General features: G+C 39.6%; 1 protein-coding gene across 1 annotated transcript in view; it reads left to right on the top strand.

The window, feature by feature from the left end:
* Positions 1 to 20,597, top strand: part of Reln (reelin) — a 416,018-nt gene extending 395,421 nt beyond the window's left edge. The window contains exons 58-64 of the mRNA XM_028778108.1: positions 1,846 to 1,919; positions 3,506 to 3,667; positions 4,647 to 4,804; positions 7,343 to 7,562; positions 9,408 to 9,605; positions 10,289 to 10,387; positions 19,500 to 20,597. Of these exons, the coding sequence (XP_028633941.1) occupies positions 1,846 to 1,919; positions 3,506 to 3,667; positions 4,647 to 4,804; positions 7,343 to 7,562; positions 9,408 to 9,605; positions 10,289 to 10,387; positions 19,500 to 19,596 (1,008 nt within the window). The 3' untranslated portion in view covers positions 19,597 to 20,597. The remainder of the gene's footprint in view (positions 1 to 1,845; positions 1,920 to 3,505; positions 3,668 to 4,646; positions 4,805 to 7,342; positions 7,563 to 9,407; positions 9,606 to 10,288; positions 10,388 to 19,499) is intronic.
* Positions 20,598 to 22,604: the final 2,007 nt, after the last annotated feature.

The following is a 22,604-nucleotide window of genomic DNA, read 5'->3' as shown; positions in this document are numbered from 1 at the left end:
CCTCTCCCTCTCCCTCTCCCTCTCCCTCTCCCTCTGCCTCTCTCTCTTTCTCTCTCTCTCCATCCATCCCTCCCTTCCTCTTTTCCTCCCTCCCTCCCTTTCTCTCTCCCTCTTTTTTATCTCCTTGGTAACTACTTCTTTGCCCTTTTTGTCATCTTTTTCCCTCTACCTCCAAACATACGAATCTCTCCCTCCACTGCATCTGATCACTCAGGACTCCATACAGTCTTCCGGCTTGTATCATATCTTGAAAAGCAAGTCTGAAATGTGTGTATCTAACCTTGACCAGCTCATCAACAACTCAATTTCATATTAGTATTTTAAGTTACATTGTTCTTTTACTGGCTTGAGTTTTGTGTGTGTGTGTGTGTGTGTGTGTGAGAGAGAGAGAGAGAGAGAGAGAGAGAGAGAGAGAGATGCATGCCTTGGTTACCCATGTGGAGGTCAAAGGACAACTTGAAAGAGTTAGTTCTCTCCCCACACCACGTGGACCCCAGGAATCGAACTCATGTCATCAAGCTTGACTTCAGCTCCTTTTACCTCCTTTATTACCAGCCTACTAACTCCATTTTAGTAGTTTCTACACATTTCTGACTTGCTCTTAGTATGTCTCATGGTAAACTCAACAGTGTCCCTCCTGCTCCAGGTCCTCCTTACGACTCCTGTTGATCAGACCACCTTTCACCACTAACTAGACTTAAATGTCTTAAAATCTTCACTTTTCACCTGTAGTTGATGCCTGTGCCCTCTAATTCTACGTCTACATGTCCTTCCCCTCATCAGATCTCTGCATCGTTAATGTGTGCCCTTTTTAAGTCAACAAATAACTATCAAGTTCTCTTTTGGCACCCAGTCTCTCCACTCCTACCTAACTTTGATGTCAGAATCAGATGAGCTTTATATAGCTTGGCTCTTGGTTCATTGGTTCAAACCTTCGGTGGTTTTCTGTTCTCAGCAAGCTAAGGTCAACGGCTTGTTTATCTGTATCACAGCCTGTGAAACTCAGCTCAGCTCACTTGCTTCATCCTGCAGGGTTCCATTCCCTCTCCACTTGCATCCAGCCTCAGCTTTCTGCTACCTCTGCCTTCCAGATGCTCTCCATCCTCCAGGGTCAGCTCACATGCGCCTAATGGATGAATCAATTTCCAATTCATTTAATAAACTGCATTCTCACTATTTCTGCATTGGTTATTTATGTGTGTCTTTTAGATTCCCGCTAATATTATTGGACTACACTTCTTATTCTAACCTTGAATTTTAATTGTCTCATTTATGAGTGTTATGCCTGAAACTTTTAGCACTAACCTAACACTAGCACTTATTGATTAAATGAACAATTAGAGCTTATATTTGAGTCACCAAATTTTATAGCATTCATTCATTATTAAAGTTCAAACATTTAATTGCAGATTATACTGAAAAGGAGGAGAAGCCATAAGAATGACTATTTAAGTAATACTTTTTTAATTTTTCAATTCTAAATAGCAAATAAGTGCTCTTAAACAGTGAGCATGCTTTGCATTAGATACTTTCAATTTCCTTCCATAAATTCTTCTCATAATATTTTTAGCCAATTTAGCTTGCCCAAACTCATGTAATGTGATATATTAGTTAAATTAGTAGAGATAATACCTTAAAATTGTTAATTCTCAGCTTCTCTGAAAATTGCATGTCTTAACAGCTCTAAGGAATGAATTCTCCATGCACCGGCAGACTCCTTGTAAAACTTCCTCTGAATAGTTGATCGCTCATCAGAGTCTTGATGTTGAGATACAGGATTTCTTATTAGTTATATTGGATATCATTCAGTCTAGCCCATACACTGATTGCTCTTGTTTGTTTTAGATTGTGGTGGGTTGTGAAGCCACCTCCTGTGGTGACCTTCATTCTGTAATGCTGGAGTACACTAAGGATGCAAGGTTGGTGAAATTAGTTTACATTTCCTCCAAACCTGAAAACATAATTTAAACATGGGTCTAATGTTAAGGTAGCTACTTGCAAAGAAGCAATTCTGTGTGTGGAAAGCAGAAGTTTTCAGGAGATTGTGGCACGCCTGTAACCCCAGGACTGGGGAGACAGGGGCTGCCTGCAATACCTAGGGAGGCCTGGTCAGCTCATGTGAGTATTCTTGCAAGTTTCATTAGCTTAAAATTTATTTACATGTCTCCACATTTTTCTTTCAAACCAAAGGGAAAAACTCAGTTTTCACACTGGACAGCTGCTTTACCTTTTAGAATAAGATATTGAGTTTGTTCTCATGTAACTATTTGCTTCATGCTGCTCATTTTTATCCAACCTTCAGAAGATTTTTAATAGGCAGATGATCTGAATGTGCTCCAACTGGTGTCCTGACACCTAATACACGTTAGCAGTGGTGGAAGGAGCCTGGCATGGGGTGTTTCCCTTATAGACAGCTAACACTATCACTATGAAAACAATTATATTATGCTAAGTCAATTGGTTCTATGTATATTTCTAATGAGAAGTTACTTAAACCCGTTCTTATATATGCTGTTATTTTATTCTGTTGTCTGTGAATACATTTACATATTTTAATGTAGTTTTAAAGAGTTAACACACATCTAATGAGAAGTTATTATTTCCTTTTTGGTTTTAAGTTAGTTATGCTATGAGAATTTCATAAATATAGACAAGGTATTTTATCATATCCATCCACTCTCCTCCTTGCAGAACACACCCCTAACCCCTACAGCCCTTATTAGTTAATTTTCTCTTCTTTCTTCTTTTATAACATGCTCATTAATCTAGGAGCTGTTCTTATGTGTGTGAGTGTAGGGCTACCCACTAGATTGTGGGTGACCCACAAGAGGTTTGGGTTTTTGTTTGGGTGTGATCTTTTCTTAACATTTTAAATGTTTTTAATTGTCCGGGCAGTGGTGGTGCACACCTTTAATCCCAGCACTTGGGAGGCAGAGGCAGGCGGATTTCTGAGTTCGAGTCCAGCCTGGTCTACAGAGTGAGTTCCAGGACAGCCCTGGCTACACAGAGAAACCCTGTCTCGAAAAACCAAAAAAAAAAAAAAAAAGAAGAAGAATAGAAGAATAAGTGTTTTTAATTGAAATGGAACTATATCACTTTGCCCCCTTCCTCTCCTCTCCCCATCCCCCAACCATTTACTGTCTATCAAACCCCTCCAATACCCATTGCTAGAATGAAGGTTCAGCGGTGGAGAACACTGGCTGCTCTTCCAAAGGACCCAGGTTCAGTTCCCAGCACTCAGTGGCTCAACCTTTCTGTAATTCCAGTCCTAGCCTGATTGCCTCTTCTAGCCTGTGCAGGAACTGCACACATATAGTGCCCATGTATACATGCAAGCAAACATTTATACACATGAAATAGAAATAAATCTTTTTTAAAAAAGAAATTCACATAAAATGATTTAATCCTATCCCAAAGGATAGGAAATATTAATCACAGAAGGACTACTTAGTGGAAGGACTACTTCTGACTTGTCTAATGCAGCCCTGTTTGTTTATTGCTACAGGTCTGATTCCTGGCAACTCGTGCAGACCCAGTGCCTACCTTCCTCTTCCAATAGCATTGGCTGCTCCCCCTTCCAGTTCCATGAAGCCACCATTTATAATGCTGTCAACAGTTCAAGCTGGAAGAGGATCACCATCCAGCTGCCGGACCACGTCTCCTCAAGGTGGGTTGTCTACAGAGGTAAGCCTCATGGGGCTGACAGACAGCCTCCGCAGCAGTGGGTCTCAGCCTCCTTAGGCTTCAGTACAGTTCCTCATGTTGTGGTGACTCCAACCATAAAATTATTCTTGTTGCTACTTCATACTGTAATTTTGCTACTGTTACAAATTGTAATATAAATATCTGTGTTTTCTGAGTCAACCCACATGGTAAAAACCTCTGCTCTATATAGTCAAGCAGAAAGATGAGAACAGAATTTTAGCTGCAGCCTGATGACCCTTTCTTCTTCTTGCCATCCCATGTCCCAAGAAAAAGAATGAGAACATATTTATAAATTATTCACAAAGTCCAGATTTTCTTGTAACTACGAATCATACCTGTGCAACAATTTACTCAAACATCCTGAAGTTAAATTCTACACAGAGACAGAAGTCAGGGCCCATTCTGCCCTAGCACTTCATCCTGCCAAAGACTGTATTGCTCCTGTGGACATGCAGACCTCCTGGGTTGCCAGGTTACAGGAAGCTGAGGATAAATAAGATGCTGTGTGATTTTTCCCAGGAGCAGCATTCATTTCACTGAAAGATTTAGAAAATTATATGCTTCTTTAATTTTATACATATATATGTATATATGTGTGCACACTCACACACATATGGACATAGAATTACTATAGAATGGAATAGGAAATTCTCATAAAGGTTGAAAAGAAGGAATAACACTCTGTCTTCCATACACATTGAATACAAACACACATATGCATGGGCACATAGATGAAGGAAGAGAAAACCTTAGAGAAGATACAGCTTTCAGAAAGGCATGTGAGAACTCATACCTAATGTCTGGGAAATGAGTCAACTCCCTGATTTTGGGGTGATTTAAATAGAAATTTGAGATCTTTCCTCAGATCCCCAATACCACAGGCAGAGGCTAGACACAGACAGGAAGGCTGTTGACTCTGTGTTTCTCCTTGGGTCTCTCAGTGCCACACAGTTTCGCTGGATCCAGAAGGGAGAAGAAACTGAGAAGCAAAGCTGGGCCATCGACCATGTATACATTGGAGAGGCTTGTCCCAAGCTCTGCAGCGGGCATGGCTACTGCACCACGGGGGCTGTCTGCATCTGTGATGAAAGCTTCCAAGGTCTGAACTAGGGCTGTTTGTGAAGCAGGATACTGTGGGCTCCTTATGTTACATACAGGACACTAGGAAATGGATGGGAAGGCCAGGCTGAGGGGCAGAGGTGGATGACACAATCTTTGACCTCTAGTTTATTATTTTTGGGATGAATTCTCAGCCTTGAGTTATATTCCTAAAAGCATTATAAATCATTTTTTAGTTGGCCTACAAAACACTGGCTCTCATTATGATATTTATATATATGGTCCCCTTCCCCTGTTCCCCTCCTGCTTCCTGAAACTCATTTTTAAAAGAAGACTGGGGAGTTGGGAGGATGACTTGGCCAGTAAAGCACTTGGCTTGCAAGCTCAAGGACCTGAGTTCAATCCCAGAACTCACATAAAAATGCAAGGCCTGATGTTATACTCGTATACTGTAAGCACCGGGGACAGACAGGAGGTTCCTTAGGGCTCGCTTGGCTGCTTGTCTAGACTAGCTGATGAGCCTCAGTCAGTTAGAAAATAACTCAAAGGAGGTGGATGACATTCGTGACAATGACATCTGAGGTTGTCCCCTGCCCATGCATACAAATATGTGCCCACGTATACTCAAAGACACCTCACATCTATGCATTTTTTTAAAAAGGCTAAAATCAACTTGATAGATTCTGAGCATGATGATTTATATTTGTAAATAGACAGGATAAACCCACACAGGAGACCCTGTAGTGCTTATGTCCCCTGCCTTTCACATGAGCTTCCTGTCCTAGCCACACCTCACTCTCTGGTCACTCCTCTGGGCCTTGTCTTCATCAGCATCTGACTCTACCTACCTGCATCCGGCTTTCATCCCCCCACAGTTGTAGGTGGTGACCTGAGTTTTTGACTTCTCTGGTCACACTGCCACTGGGGGTTGTGGGGGAACAAACTCCATCATACAACAAAGTAAATTTCTACTTCTTGGGCTTCTAGACACCAAATGTTTGGGACAGAGAGTCTGGTCAGACTCTCGCATGGTTGGAAAAGCCTGCCAAACCTGCTCTTCTTTCAGCCAGACTCCTCAGCAGGCTTCAAACTCTACCATCACACACTCACCATTACTTCTTCATAGCTCAATAATTGAAGCTGAGAAATCGTTGAACTTTACAATACCGCGATTTCACTGTTTGCATAAACTATACCCATTTTTTAAGAAATCCCAGTCATCTAAGTAACCTGTGGTTAAGGTGACCTGATAAATGAGTAATTTATTTATGCCTCTAACTATTTGCTTCATTTGTAATAGGCAGATGATCTGAATATACTCCAACTGGTATCTTGACTCCTAAAACACATTAGCAGTGGTGGAGGGAGCCTGGCATGGGGCGTTTCCCTTGAGATAGCTGTCTAACACCATCACTATGAAAACTTAATTGTATTATGTTAAGTCAATTGATTCTATGTATGTTTCTAGTGAGAAGTTACTTAAACCCATTCTTATACATGCTGTATAATTTTGGCTTAGAGGTTACGTATTTGTTAAAAGCAAAGAGCTGGTAAAAATGACCAGGTCTTGGATTTTTCTTCCCAGTCAACATTGCCAGTTCTCACAGCTGAGAGATTTATCTGAATAAGATAAAAAATTATACAGCTTTCCCCAAGAACACGATGTTAAAATATATATGTTGGAATTCAACAGGGATTTTTTTCTTGGTGCTGTCTTTGCCTCCAGATGAAATGGATGTGATTAATGTAGACCCTACACATCTCTGCTGTTGATGTTACTCCCTGCCTCCTGCTCCCCTGTTATTACTACTGCCAAGACCAGCTGAGGCCGCCTGGCTATTAGCTGAAGAACTTTAACTTTGGGCAAATTAATGCATCAACTGTCTCACGAGAAGGCATTTTCCCTCTTCCCTGATCCAACAACAGTAGGGCCTTTTTATTTTGAATTATTGAGGGCATTTAGTAAACGTGTATAGTTCAAATCAAGAAGAAATGTAAGGATGCACACATTCCCTAGCTTAGTGTCTGACACACCAGTCTCACCTTAGTGGCTCCTGAGAGACATTTCCAGTGTATTTATTATTCATGTATTTATCCCAGCATACTTGCTGAGTATTGAAAAGATACCAAGAGTTGTGTTAGGTGCTGGAATCCATCAAGGAATTAGGAGATAGACTCTCCTCTCATGACTCATTAAGTAGAGAGCTGGATGTAGAACAAGAACACAGCATACCTAGTTTCTGCAAAATCTTACTGGGAAAAAAAAAGAAATTAGATTGGCCTCCTATATCAGGAAAAAAGCTTCCTGCTGAGACCCATCACTTTACCAGCCTGACCAGATGTTGTAGCATTTAAACAACTGGCACAAATGACTAAAAAGTAATAGGATTTGTCTCAACATAAGTCAATAATTACCTAAATACAAGAGAAATGATTGCTTCTGGGAGCAAGCCTGCCTGGTACTTCACTGTGCTTGCCTAAGACTGGCTCAAACCTGAAATTGAATATTGTTCTTATTCTTGGAGGATTGTGTTTACTCCAGCTGATTCCAATCTCTGTGATCATTCCTTTCCCCCAGGCGATGACTGCTCTCTCTTCAGTCACGAGCTTCCTAGTTACATTAAAGATAATTTTGAATCAGCAAGAGTCACTGAAGCCAACTGGGAAACAATTCAGGGTGGTGTCATCGGAAGTGGCTGTGGGCAGCTGGTGCCCTATGCCCATGGAGACTCTCTTTACTTTAATGGTTGTCAGATAAGGCAAGCTGCCACCAAGCCACTAGATCTCACTCGAGCAAGGTAAGGAAATCCTGTGTCATAGCCACAGAACTGGTCACAAGCCCAGATCTGATCATGGACTTCATGCAACAATGTCCACTAAGCAAGGGAGCCTGAATATCAGAGAACCATCATATGTTTTAACAACTCAGAACTAACATTGTGTAAAATTACCATAGATGGCTTTGTTATTTCTTCCCACACATACTAGCTACATAGATAAAACATAATGTCAACCACAGTAGTAGTGTAAATAAAAATAATATGGAAAAGTTTATAAATGCAAATATCTATGTTTAGCCCCTGTAAGTTTAACAAATAGAAATAAAGGATGATGAGATCTTTATTATTAATGAAGAAGAAAATGAGCAGAAACTGTATACTATATATTATGTATATTATGTAAGTGACGCAGGACAAGACCTGGGCAGGGTTGACTTTCTTCCCCATTTCCCATCCTCACCCATTCTTCCAGAATCAGAGTATGGGTTATGATGTGAAGGTTTAAATGGACCACAAAGCCCTGGACTAGAATGCCCACTGAATGATGTCAAGAACTCAGAAACCACATGGTTATCTGAGGGCTAGATGTGCAGTAACAGAATGTAGTGATTAACCTGAAGAGTCAGGCTTCCGTGACCCCCATGTACTGATGCAAATAGTCAGAGAACAGTTGCACATTATGTTATATAAATAATATATATTCCTTATTTACTCTAGTAACCACTCTGTTAGGCACTAGTAACCTTATGGGGAGACGCTTCTATGTTAAAATCCATGTCTGCAGGGCTGAGTAGTTGGCTCAGTGGGTAAAGAGTCTGCCTTGTAAGCATGGCAACCTGAGTCTAGATACCCAGAATGCACATAAAATGCCAACTGTAGAGGTGCACCTATAATCCTCACACTAGAGGGTAGAGACAGAAGGACATCAGCCATTGCTAGATAGCCAGTCTAACTGAATCAGTCAATCCCAGGTTCAGTGCGCGACCCTGTCTCAAAACAGTATGGTGGAAAAGCTCTCTCAAAGACAGCTGACATTGACCTCTGGCCCCCATACACATATGTACACACACACACTGCACAGGCATGTGCACACATGCACACACAAAGAGCTGTGTCTTCTAAGCATACAATGTCTGTGGAATGCAAAGAGGCATGTATCCAAAGGATGGGCATGAGCCTAAACCGGCATGCTCCAGCTTTCCCTCATTTGATCTCCAGAGAACCTTTCCTGAAGTACACATGATGATTTATCCTTGTCCAGCTGCTGTTCAGCTTGGAGCCATTTATAAAGAAGCATACAGTACACATGTTGTGTTTGTGTTCTGTGTCCTTGGCTGCTTGGCCTAGACAAGAACAAAGGGTATTTGGGGAAAAATATTTTAAACCAATTTCCAGCATCGTAAAAAGAGACACATATTTGAAAGTTATAGCTGTTTATTCTTAGTGGTTTATATTATACAGTCAGCCCTTAGTAAGCATGGGGGATTAGTTCCAGGTTCCCCATGAATGCTCAGTACTCTCTGATATTGTACTTGCGTTTAGCCTATGCTAATGCTTCTGTGTGATTTAGATCATGGTTTACAGTGTCCAGTACAATGTATAGACTATGCAGATGAGTGATACACTAAGTTGCTTGAGGAATAACAAAGTAGGTAAAGGCTGTACTCATTCAATAACAGGTTTTTCTGGAATATCTTTGGTATGTAATTGATTAAATCTTCAGATGTGGAACCTACAGAAGACCCAACTGTATTATGGCCCCAGGGATTATGGACTTTAGGAAAAACAAAGATTGAAAGCTTCCTTTTCCTTAAATGTTTTCCAACTTTCATCTAAAGTTGATTCCCCTGTATTTTTTTTCAGCAAAATTATGTTTGTCTTGCAAATTGGGAGCACAGCACAGACAGACAGTTGCAACAGTGACCTCAGTGGCCCCCACACCGTGGACAAAGCAGTGCTGCTGCAGTACAGCGTGAACAATGGCATAACCTGGCACGTCATCGCTCAGCACCAGCCGAAGGACTTTACACAAGCTCAGCGGGTGTCTTACAACGTCCCCCTGTAAGCAACCTGAAGGGAAGAGCATGTCCTCCTGCCTGCTCAGTAACTCACTGAGCATGACAAGGAAGCTGGGTGGTTATTGGGTCAGTGCCATGAACCAAGTGGCAGAGCCAAGATATCCCAGACCACCAACATTGTGTTGCTGTTTTCCATATGTCCAGAGGCAGAAAACTAAGCAGAATGGCAAGGGGGAATAGACGGAGGACTAAATGCAAAGACACTGTACATGTCTCTCTTCCTTTAAACAGTCTTTCCGATCCTTTAGAGAACAGCAGCAATGAGTTTCTGTTTCGAGCGACTGTTTGGGAATCATATCACCATTGATTAGCGCTGTTCACCCAGCCTCTAGCACAGGGTCTGTCACAGGAAGCATTTCATGCTTGTTGATAAACACATTGTTCTTCCAGATACTCTTAGAACAAAGGGAAGGAAGGAAGATAGACCACTATTACCTGACTTTTAAGTCACATATTTAATACTCTTAAAAGAGGAGTAGGCACTAGGCAGATCTGGATCCTAATGTGCAACATTTTCTTGTCTTGAGTTAGCCTGTTAAAGCATCTGAAATCTAGAGCTCACCTACCAGAAGAAAGGTCTTCCTTAACATAAAGAGTCTCCTTAACATTCAACCTCTGTGTCTCTCTGTGTCCCTCTGTGTCCCTCTGTGTCTGTCTGTAACCCAGGGAAGCACGGATGAAAGGGGTTTTACTGCGCTGGTGGCAACCACGCCACAATGGAACAGGTCATGATCAATGGGCTCTGGACCATGTGGAGGTCGTCCTGTGAGTATCTGCTACTTAGTGTACTGCATCCATTCTAGAAAGGTTTGAAGTTCCTTTTACCTGGCATGCTCCTTAATTTAGTAAGAAGTAGACTTGATGAGAAGGTCCCCACAGGGCCACTTTGGCTAACACTCTTTCAGCAACTGCAGGCTATGGTTCAAGTCAACAGTCAAGTATAACAAAGCCCTGAATGTAGTTTGGTGGGCTTTAGAAAGCTTTGATAAGTAAAATGTTTATTTAAGGGTTGGCAGGATTGATCAAATTCAATAAAACAGAAGTCTTTGGGGAAATGGGAAGTGACGTCTTATGCTTGATCTGGGTTGCCTTACAAAATAAAATGGCCTCCTAAAAGAATCATCTGTGCTGGTCTATATACAGAGTGTCCATGGTGAATGAGCCCATAGTATCAACCCTAGCAGCATTCTACAGTTAAGGATTTGGTTGTAACTAGAACAGAGACTCTATGGTTTCACACTGCTCCTGACCAGCCTCTCACTCAACAAGTACAGGGTGTCCTCCCCCTTGTTTGTTTGTCCCCTGTGAAAGTGCGGTCACAGCTCTCCTCTGTCTGGGTTAACTGTTCCCTTGCAAAGAGATGACTTGCTTTTTCTCTAACAATCTAGTTCCTGTAAAACTGGAATGCTTATGTCTCGGCGGGTTCGAACTGGTGGCTCCAAGTGGTTGTCAAGGAGAGGCGAATCTTCTCGGTAGATAGGTTCAAATGTTCATTCTGTTTACCAGATCCGAAATGAAATCAGTTTTGTGGCTGATTTCAGTCATTTTGAAAGCAAATTTCAATCATTAATTGGTAGAACTACCAGATTTTGTTTTCTTTCTATCATGGCCATGAGCTGAATTCTGCAGTCTTGAGCTAGCCTTTGTCCCAGCTGTCACTGAGGCACCTGCTTGCATGGCATCCATATCAATCCCAATTTCAAGAGCAACCCAGTCCCCACACAAGCCCCCACTGTGCGCTCTGCTGCTTTTGGACCACTTGCTGGGCTCTGCCTCTACAGGACAGAAATCTAAGTTTAAAGGAACCTTGACCCTTGAATCTAAACATGAGGCTGGTGTTTTACTTAGATATTAGTTTTTTCCAACTACATTATTCTAGGAGGGCTCTTAAAGACTGTAAACATACACATGTATGTATGTGAATAGTGAGGACATAGAGAATGTCCAAGTAGACCAGAATCCAGTCTTAGAGCCATTGTGCCCTGACCTCTCTCAGAGCAGAGAGACCCCATCTCAGAATCCCTGGGGAAGCTGGCCTTCCTCTGAAGGATTAGCCTTGTCTGCACTAGGAATTGTGCAGACTTTATAGGGACCTCGGTTACTTTTTGGGAATTAACCCAGAATCAGCAATCACATCTTTCAAGCCTTCCGCCAAGACCACTTGCATAAACAGCATTACAAACTCCCCTGGAAACTTCAAAAGTTGCCCATTCTCAACAGAAAGCAGGACACTAACTCTGCCCTGGGTGCATGCAAGACTCCTCAGCATAGCATACGTTTGAGTAGATACTTTCCACTCCCACCCAGACGAGCCACTGCCACCATCTAGAGTAGTCTATGTTAGCATGAAGTAACCCTTTCACAACTGGAAAACAAAACTCAGTTCCCTGTTGACCTGCTGCCTCAGGGGCTCTTAGAGTTCTATCAGGAAGCCTTCCTGCCTGCCCACAGGAGAACCTTCTGGAATACCTGATGTTGGTATTAATTTTTGTAAGCAACTACCAGCATCATGATACTGCCATAAGACTCAAAACTTACTACATTCTGGAACTGTAACCTGTATTATAAGACTTCATTTTTATTCAATCTGCAGAGTTTTAAGACTTTAAAGAATTTATCACTTGCCAGGTATCTCCTGCCCTGACCCTATATCATAGTCTCAAAGCTTCAGGACACTAAGTCATTTGAACAGGGACAGTACCAGCAATCATGAGTGTTGCTGTATACCTTGTTTCTCTTCACATCATTTTTCAGTGAATTCTTCAGATCTTAAGTACACATAATTTTAGAAACAAATCATATCCTTTTAGTGATATCTTTAGATATCTTAAAATTATAGGAGTACTTTATTTCCCTTGTTTTAGAAAAAAATGTATACTTCACAGAGCTCAATTCAATAAATGAACTGTAATATATATACTTAAAGAATTATATTTTAGAATTTCATATTTGGTATTTTTGCTCTGTTATTAAGATATAATGTTTTATGCCACTATAACATTCAAAGTATTTACTTTTTGTAAGAATCATAAAAGTTTTAAAAGTCATTACCATGTACTTGATAACCTTGCAGTACAGTTTATCCATTAGATGAATACAATAGTATAATAGAAAGCTCCAGATAATTCAGGAAAATAAACTATAACAACCCGTTTGTCCTTCAACTGTGTGAGATACACAGAATCTAGCTGAAGTTCATTTTGTTTCATAAACACTACAAATTTTGCTATGGAAAATATGTATATTTAAGAAGTAGAATAGAATGCATTCATAAAGCCCCACGAATGGAATATATTTTCTTACTTAGCTAGACTTCTCTATCAGAGCCTTTAGCTAGCTGTGTGAGCTAGTGATGGTCACTTCTCCACTATGGAGGAGTCACCTGAGACACATCTTGGTACAAATCCCACCTGATTTAACATGCAGACAGCACTATTAGCATGTTTTTGCAACCTACATTTCAGTGAAATAACTTTTGTAATGTATTTTCCTTTCTAAGTGACAGTTGCTTTGACCTAGCCTTGATTTCATAATTTTACGTTTGTATATATGTACCAAGGACATATGCTAGAAACCCCTAGAAAGAAAAGCTGTGATCATGCATGGTATCTCACATTGAGTAATGTCCACACTGCCCATATTAAACAAGGACATATGAGTTTGGTGAGAACAAATTCAATACCTTTGGAAAATGTTTCCAGATATAGGGGAACTTCTAAATGAACAGGACATATAATATATTCTTAATGTTTTAATTCCAAAAGACTATCTGTGGAAAGATTTGAGTATCATAAACATAAAAAAATGACCAGACTATAACGATAAAGACAGAAACATCCCTTTTAGCATTCAACAAGTGAAGTCCTTGTGCTTATTTGTGACTGTAATACTCTCTTGTTTGCCAGTGAAACCTGCACATGGAAACCTCTGTCATGGCTACCCCCTGCTAATCTGTCTGCATTGAACTGTCAGATTAGGTTTTTTTCCAGCCTCACTAGTTCACAAAAAGACTTCATTCCATAAAGTCCAAATGGTATAGCATACATAACACAGTCATTTCCAACCAAGAGAATCCTAATTTCTCTGACCTCCTTTGCTAGCATAGGCTATTTTTCAGTAAATGTTTGTGAACTTGGGCAGATCCCTCACAAGATCCGTGCTGGTGGTAGGGTGCTTCTTAGGGTGCAAGAGAATCTGTTGTCTCAGCTCCTTCTGCTGGGCATTCAACGCTTCTCACCTAAGACTCTCCCTCACCCAAACGTGCATTCCATTCACACATCACATTTGTGTGCGTGTCTCAGTCACGGCCTGTCATGTGGTTAATGAATTGGGCTGATTTTCGCATGTGTACCTTGAAAGTAAATCACTCAGTGGAAAGTTAGCCTTTGTGAACTGATTTAGTAACAAGCAAATTGTTGCCACATTTATTGAAAACTGAAAAGTAATATGTTGCTAACTTTGCCTTTAAACACATTTATCAGATTTTAATATAAGTTCCATCATGACCATCCCCCCTTGCTATTCATCATCAAGATACTGTCACTTTTTTGGCACAAATGATTTATGAAGATGAGCATATTACATTTCTCGCAAAGCATTTTTTCCTTTATTAAATTTGACTGTCTTATCTGATGTAGAAGGCTTCTCCATTTTTAAACCCCATTCCTTAATCTCATCGGGTGTTAATAGTACCTAAAATGTAAATAATTGAGAACACAGATAAAATTTACAATAGAAATTAAATGATTAATATTTATATTTTATGTGTAACATTTATGCCAAATGTAGTGTTATAGCTACATGTACCTTGACATATGGTTATGAGCAAATATTGCATGTTTCATTACATTAAAAAGTTAAGCATATCTCTATATTGAGGATAGAAGGATAAGGAATAACATGTTGAATTTTTATTTTCAAAAGAGATGAAAAGTCCTATATTGCACCTAAGCCTGATCAGACTTTTATGAGTAATCACAGTGCTGCATGCGTTGAGAAGCATTTTTTAACTTGTATTATATTTCATTATTTGCTGACATTGGTTTTCTACTAGAGTAAGGTAAGTCATTGTCACTACATCGGGAAGGCTGTTATCTGTTCAGTTTTGCAGTTTTACCAAAGCTAGCTGAGAATTTCTGTAGAGGACCATTCACAAGTAAAAATCTTCTAGAAAACCAGTTATGGATGATACTGAGATACACTGACAGAATGTTCAACATCCAGTAAAGTTAGCCAATTTAGCCAAAGTCTGTGATATTGGATACAGCCACATAAGCTGGAGGGTGTGGTAATCAGCATTCCCTTGTTGGCCAAGCATGCCGGGCTCCATATTAGACACCACTGAAGCTAATAAACTCCTTATGAGGAACTGTAATTCAAATGTATGCAAAAGATCTCAAGTCTGTAGCTAATGTCTTTCAAAAGATTTGTTGGGCAGGGGAAATACACGAAGGTACCTTTGCTTACCAATTTTAATTTAATAATTGACAGAGGGGTGCTATGCTCTTGACACTTATAAATTCTGAATCCAGCTTATTGATAAGATGGGCCTTCTTCTATTTGTCCTTTGATTCACCAGCTTCAAGACTTGAGTGTAAAATGGTCCAAAGTAAACATGCATTTGGTGTTAAGGTTTTTTGTTTAATCCTGGCAGTTTCCTGAAGTGTGTGGCCAAATATCATCCTCATTTCCAGTTAGCAGAAGAGAAATCTGAAAGTCTCAGGGTCTGAGGCATTTGCAACTCCACTTACTGATGTGGACCATCCCCCAAAGCACATGACCTTCATCTGTGCTCTGGGGTCAGTTTGAATTGTGCTATCTACCCTAAAGTCACCTGAATTTCTCTGAAAGGTACAGCTATAGTCACTGGATTCTTAATTCTGCCTTCAGATAAATTATTGTTTGTTGTATCACATGTTGAAAAATATTGAATTTCTGACCAATAAGATGCCTAAATTTCTATAAGCTCAAATTCTTCTAATCTTAACCTTTTCCATATCTTTTAGATTAAATTTCTTTTCTTTTTTTGGGGGGGAGTTTTTTTTTCTTTTTCTTTTTTTTTTTTTTTTTTTGAGACAGGGTTTCTCTGTGTAGCCCTGGCTGTCCTGGAACTCACTCTGTAGACCAGGCTGGCCTCGAACTCAGAAATCCACCTGCCTCTGCCTCTCAACTGCTGGGATTAGACTGTATGCCACCACTGCCCGGCAAATTTATTTTCATAATAATAAATGAGCTGTAATACTGTAGTAATACTGTAATTCCAGTAAAAAGTAATGGTTCAAAAGAAGACAGGATCATAAATTCCTTAAAGATCTCACAATCCCGATATTTTCTGTGCCAAATCAGGGATGTATCTTCTAATTCCATATGTCATCTAAGTCTTCAGAAATCCCTGCAACAGTCGGAATTTCAGTCAGCATTTACTGGAAACCGCTGATTGATCTCCCTTCTTTCAATGAGTTACATTTGAAGAGTTACTTAAGTTACTATCTACAATCAGAGTGGATTGGTATGCCCAGTGCTAGAATGTGCCTCCAGATGAGCATCACTGCTTATATTGAACTTATACTAAAAATCACTTTCCCCAGTAGTTGCAGTGAAAAATGAATCTTAAGAACTCAGATGCACCTACTATGACACTGTCTATTGCATGCCTCTGCATGCATCGAGAGCAAAAATACACTCCCCACAAAATAGACCAATACAACATTTTTAAATGTGTTCAAAATTTATAAGATTAAAACTCCTCAAATATATAGTCTTGTAAACTAAATGTTTTAGAAGACAGAGTAGCTGCTTACTATTCACACAGGGTATTGAATGGGCCTAGAGTCAAACATTGTTCTGTCCTGACCATGGTACTTGAACAGGCTTAGGATCTGTAAAATTCCACTTCATTAAACTCCAGTGTAAAGGACTCAGAACCAAGTTCCTAGTTAGCTATAAGCATGCTTTGAAAGTGCAGCTGCTTCTATACAAGTATATAAACATTAGAGACCTGAAGCAGACAAACGTCCATGTGCCTATCAAGATTCATGGGAATCCACAGCTATATAACACAAACTGAATCAAATCCAGTGGACCCAGTGAATTTAAACATCTCCTAAATTGTGTTTAAGTCTCTTTAAAAATCTACAGTATAAAGATGGAAATTTTAAAGCAGTGCCATAATAAAGTCACTTCAGTAGACTTTGCTTTGAGACTGTTAACAACTTCAGTTAAAGTTAAGCATGTCTTTTCTCATATCTGCAGGGTCACCGTCACACCATTCTAAGTTACAATGAGATAACTAAGTATCTTGCTTATTTGGGGTTTTATGTAAAATATTTAACCATTTTACATTTGAGTACTTTGTCTTTGAACATGTCTTGACAGAATAATTCCATTGCTTTAACTCTGCAATTATTCCTTATAGTTAAAGAGTAATGATTTACAGCAGGAGTCCAATCTGTAAGTCTACAAAGGTTTAATATAATAGCATGCCTTGACCACCCACAGGTCAAGCAGGAGGTGCAGAGCTGTGGCTGGGGATGGACAGAGCTGGACAACAGACCCCCATATTATCAGAAGCTTACATGTGGGGAGCAACACTCAGCAGGAAATGAGTGCTATGGGGGTTCAAGACAGAAAACGGAAAGAAAATAAAAGAAATCCCTGCTGAGGGGTGCTGTGAGCACAAAAGCAAATGTGATCCTGGACACACAAATAGAAACTGAGAGCATGGTGCCAGAGGATGCCAGTGAGGCTGGTGTAGACTAAGAGGCCGCTTTGTGTAGAGCAGTCTGTATAGTGGTGGATCAGAAGAAAGGGTCTGAAAAACAATAGGATTAATCAGGAAGAGGACATGAGATGTGTGTTGTCACTAGTTCGATGCTGTTATGACATGTAAGAGTTATGGATACATTTTTAATAAACAAAGCCAACCTCTGAAGAAAAGTTTCCTGAGAGTGAGGTATAACTATTTTGTGTATGCATGCATGAGGCCTGGCATACATGCATACAATCTTAGCATGAGGCCTGGTATACATACATATAATTTTACAGTTATCTTAAGTGTAAATCGTATGCTTCACAGCATGTCATAGTTTCTTTTCAGTGGAGAATAGAGACACAGAAGTTGGTTTAGGGACCATTGTGATAGTGCCAAGGACTCAGGGTGACTTCATATGCTGGCAAAAATACACCAAGGGCCAGTCCCAAAATGTAGCAAATAAAAACAATAACAATGGTTTCTCTAATCCTTAACTAGCTCAGGGCACTAGGTCACTGCCCACTTCCAAGACTGCTCACAGCAGCTGATAAGTGTGGGTGTGTTTTCTTGACCCTTTCACTTTGGCACTGACACTGATTGACATAAAGTAATAAAATTATCACCATCTTATGTAAGCAGAGGGTGGTGGTGAAGACTACCAGAAATCAAAATATCACACACACACACACACACACACACACACACACACATATTCTGTTTCTCCAAAATATCCTTTTTGGATATTTATTTTGGCTTTGTAGTTACTAATATCTTGATAATATGGGCATCCTAAGTGGAAAGACATTAGCACTTTGCTTTTTATAAAATATGCTTGTATTGCGCCTGCCTTTTTATCAGGGTCTCAAGACAGATATTGCTGCTTCAGAGCTATGTCTGTGTTTTCCTTGAGAGTCTTATTATAAATCTATTCAAATGATTAACTGGAATTACATAAAATTCTCTCAGTTTAAAGTTTTTCACATTTTTATAGCTAAGTAGAGTGCCGACTATATTGTTTAAAGAGCATTATTTTACACCTTGTGAGAATTGGATTATTGATAAGATTATCCTTTCCCTTTATCCTAACTAATTGATCATATGCTGCCCTTGATGGTAGAATCATATCACTGACATCACCTCTCTCTGCACATATTAAAGAAACTTAATACATTTGGAAGACTTAATACATTTCTATTCAAATCACATATTGATGCCACATATTAATATACTGCCCTTCAGTTCAGTGTATGAAAGTACAATTCTTATCTCAGTGATGTTACAGATCATGAACCCTAAAAAAGGAGAGTGAGAGTTGGGGTGCTTTCCTCTAACCACAACACTCTTGAAGCAGAGGAAAGGGAATCATAAGTCTGAGGTCAACTTTGGCAAAATGGTAAAACCCTGTCTGAATTTAAAAAAAAAGACCTCTATTTTTCATGCCAAAATGTTAGCAGCTTTCACTAAAACTATTATTTAATTTGCTGAGGATCCTAATATCCATTTTCATTATATTTATCAGCTTCACGTATAGTACATGTAGGTGTGTGTGTGTGTGTGTAGGGAACAATATATATACACACATATATGGTCATATGTTCTCCTGCATTTCCTAAGTATTTTATGACCTCCTTTTTAGCATAGAGCCTCTTTCAGTAAAACATGATTATCAAATTCAACCCCAGTTGCTGATTGAAACAGACAGTGGAAGGCAACATCTTCACTGTGCACCCTGAGAGTCAGCAATCTAGGAAAGTCTAGCTTGGTCTGCTAACTAAGCTTTTGTTTTTATTTTAGCCCTTTAAACTTGAAACAAAAATGTTAACTAATGTAACCAAATCGCTTTTGCTATGTTTGTATATAAATAAGGTAATGAGTATAGTATGCACGTCCGCTGGAGTGGAGTCAATGGGGAGATGTGTTCTGGTCCTGAAAAGAAAAGGACTTCAGGGCCAAAGGTAGTGAGGCATCTAATTATTCTGTCCCTAGTCGGTGAAGTCTGCATGACTCCTGAACTCTGAAAATGTTCAGATCTATAGCAGGCTATCTTGGAACCTTAGAATAGACCATATGTTCATTGATGGGACTTACATGCTCTTTCTTGTGGTTTACTTGTGGTTTTTCTAACAGCACTCGCAAACAAAATTACATGATGAATTTTTCACGACAACATGGGCTCAGGCACTTCTACAACAGAAGACGAAGGTCACTTAGACGATGTCCATGAAGAATCCAAGTTTATTTCCCTTTCCAGCGTACAATGTGTCCCTTCCTGGTTTTTCTCACTGCATCCAATATCAGGAAACAAAGATGAAGGACTTGGCTGACAGAAAGCCCTTCAAGACTGAGTGTCCTCCACCTTTCCACACTGTGAGCTAATGATGTGCAGCTGTCTGCACATAAGTAAATGTCTTCACGTCAGTGCATCAGTGGAAATTGTGATCTGTTGTAATATCAGTTACAGTGGCAGTATTGAGAATAAGAAATAGTTTAACATAAAAAAAGTTTAAGCACAAAAATTTTTAAAGATTTTATGTTTTAAATGGCATTTTAGCACAGTATTTAACATTCTGGGTCACTGAACTATTTAAGAAGACTGTATTTCATCTTTGTCTCTTGTTTTATATGATTAAGTTATCATCATTTGTCCTTTATGTATCCTCCACTACTGTATAACACACTGAAACTGTATCTACTTGCTGTGTTGCAATATTTTGCTGCTGGACTTTGACCGACTTGTATTATGCAGAAAGTTAATTCAGATACCTATTCAAGATGATAACTGTAAAGACACTGTTAAGTCCTTTAGTATGCTCCTTATCATGTATGTTGATATAGCATCATTTTGTGGATAGGAAAAAAATGTTTGACCTTCAGATATTTTCTACTTAAAAAAATTGTGGATGAACACCCTATCTCTTCCCACAGTGAAGTTCCCAATACCTTGTCTAAAACAATTTTTTAAAGTGGCTGGTTTACTAACAGTAACTGCCATGTCGTGTTTGTGGTAACTAAGTGACTTGTAAGATGGTGGATGTTTTCCTCATTGTGTTCTCTTCATGGGTTGTTTCCCTGTGGGTCATAGTCATACCTTCTGATGAAGTTGAGCCAACACCAGCAAAGTCTAATGGTCCTGCAGCTGCTGACTATTACTGAAACAGAAGGCTGCACTATAAGCTGAACCATGCTAAAAGCCCATGCTTAAATAAAAAGTATGTCCAAAATCTATTTGCAGCTTATTTGTGTTCATTTCATTTTTATAGTGTGTGTGTGAGTGAGGGTGTGCATGTGGAGGTCAGGGAACAACTTGGAGTGCTGGTGTTCAGCTTCCACATTGTTTGAGACAGTCTCTTGTTGCTTACTGTTCCACAAGCCTGTCTAGCTGGCCCATGAGCTTCTGAAGAGTCTCCTGTCTCCACCTTCCACTTTACTGTAAGCACAAGGGTCCCTGACACCTCATCTGGCTTCTATGTGGGTACTCAGGGTCCAAGCGCACTTCCTCGCGTCTGTACAGCAAGCTCTTAATCCACAAGCCATCCCCATTGCCCTTCATTTTGTTTCTAAATAAGTCTCACACAGAAATTACCAGCCAAATCACACCTACAAAAAGGTGTCAGATGTTGCTAAGAGGTTTTTTGTTCCATCATTGGTGACATCAGTAGGAGGCCACACTTTCAACTTAGCCATTTCTCTTGAGTGTGTGTCTGGTGATGAGTGTGTGTGTGTGCCCCTGTGTACAAGTGAGAGACCACAAGTCACTCATCAAGTGTCTTCCTCCATCTCTGTCCTTCTTCTATTTTGAGATTCTCAGTGAACTCATTTTGGTTAGACTAACTGGTCAGTGAGCTTCAGAGATCTGCCTGTCTCTGTAACCCTACCCATCATTGAAGCCACACGTGGGGGCCCCTGAGCTGGGAAGATGAACTGTTTCTCACGCTTTTGCAGCAGTCATCTGATCACAGGATTTTTGCTTCCATTCCCCTGGAAACTATCATCCTGTTCTGAGTTTCACTTATCCTAATTCCACATTAGCTGATACTTTAAAGTCACAAATAGAAAGGCTGAAATTTGATGTGTCAAGATCTACAAATTCCCAGCATCCAGAGGCAGAAGCAGGTGGGTCTCTCTGAGTTTGAGGCCAGCCTGGTCTGCAGAGCTAGTTCCAAGACAATCAGGGCTACACAGAGAAATCTTGTCCAGTTAAAAAAAAAAAAAAGCCAACAAAGATGAAAAAAGAAGAACCCTTTATATATCCCGGCAGGGGATGTAATCCAACACAGTCACTATAGAAATTTGTTTGTAGATTCCTAAAAAAAAAAAAAAAAAAAAAAAAGTAAAAATGTGGGCTAGAGAAATGACTCAATTTTTATTAATTTCCAATAATTACAAACAATTTGAGTATGCATCAACAAAAGAAAGGATGTCATTATTTGTATTATAAAGTACAATATAACAGAGTATGCCTATCAACAAAATAAGTGGCACAATTACAAATGTAGTACAAAGTCATTCATAAGATTTTAAAAATTGCAAATAAATACAATATGAACACTTGCATGACAAAAGTATAAAACCATATGGATAAGTGCAGATACAGCAAGCATATCAGGATAAGATTTTTTTTTTAAAAAAAAAAAAAAGCTAGTTAGCAGGTAGCTCAGTGTTTAAGAGTGTTTGCTGCTTTTTCAGAGGACTCTGAATTCGGTTTCTATCATCTACATTACACATTTTATAACAGCCTGTAACTCTAACTTCAAGGCATTCAAAGCCCTCCTCTGGCCTCTGTGGGCACCTGCATACACATGTGAATACACACACAAATGCACATACACATAAATAAAAATATTTTTTCAAACATTAGAAAGGACATATCAAAGGCATTGGCTCTACCTAAAATACTTCATCTTTAAATTTTCAGAAAGTTAATGAGTTATGTGCATTTAAAAGCTTCATCTTATTATCTTTTCGTATGTGAAGATAAAATATTATAGCCAAAATCAAAAGATGATTTAATGGGGAGTTTCATGTGAAGAATAGAGCCAAGTCAGCAGCTAGCGTAGCTCCATAGTGGGGCTGTAGCTCACTGGAACTGAAGAGCTTCATGTGCTTGAACTTCCTGTCAAGAACTGCGACCAGCTTCAGTATTGCAGAGTGAATGCAGAATGAGCAATGGGGAGTGGTTTAGTCAAGAGGCAGCCATGGAAAGCTGTTGGGAGATGTTAGGTGTATGCTCAG

This window comes from Grammomys surdaster, unplaced genomic scaffold, assembly GCF_004785775.1.
Source record: "Grammomys surdaster isolate TR1022 unplaced genomic scaffold, NIH_TR_1.0 325, whole genome shotgun sequence".
NCBI classification, from domain to species: domain Eukaryota; kingdom Metazoa; phylum Chordata; class Mammalia; order Rodentia; family Muridae; genus Grammomys; species Grammomys surdaster.
This window is presented reverse-complemented; position numbering and strand designations above follow the sequence as displayed.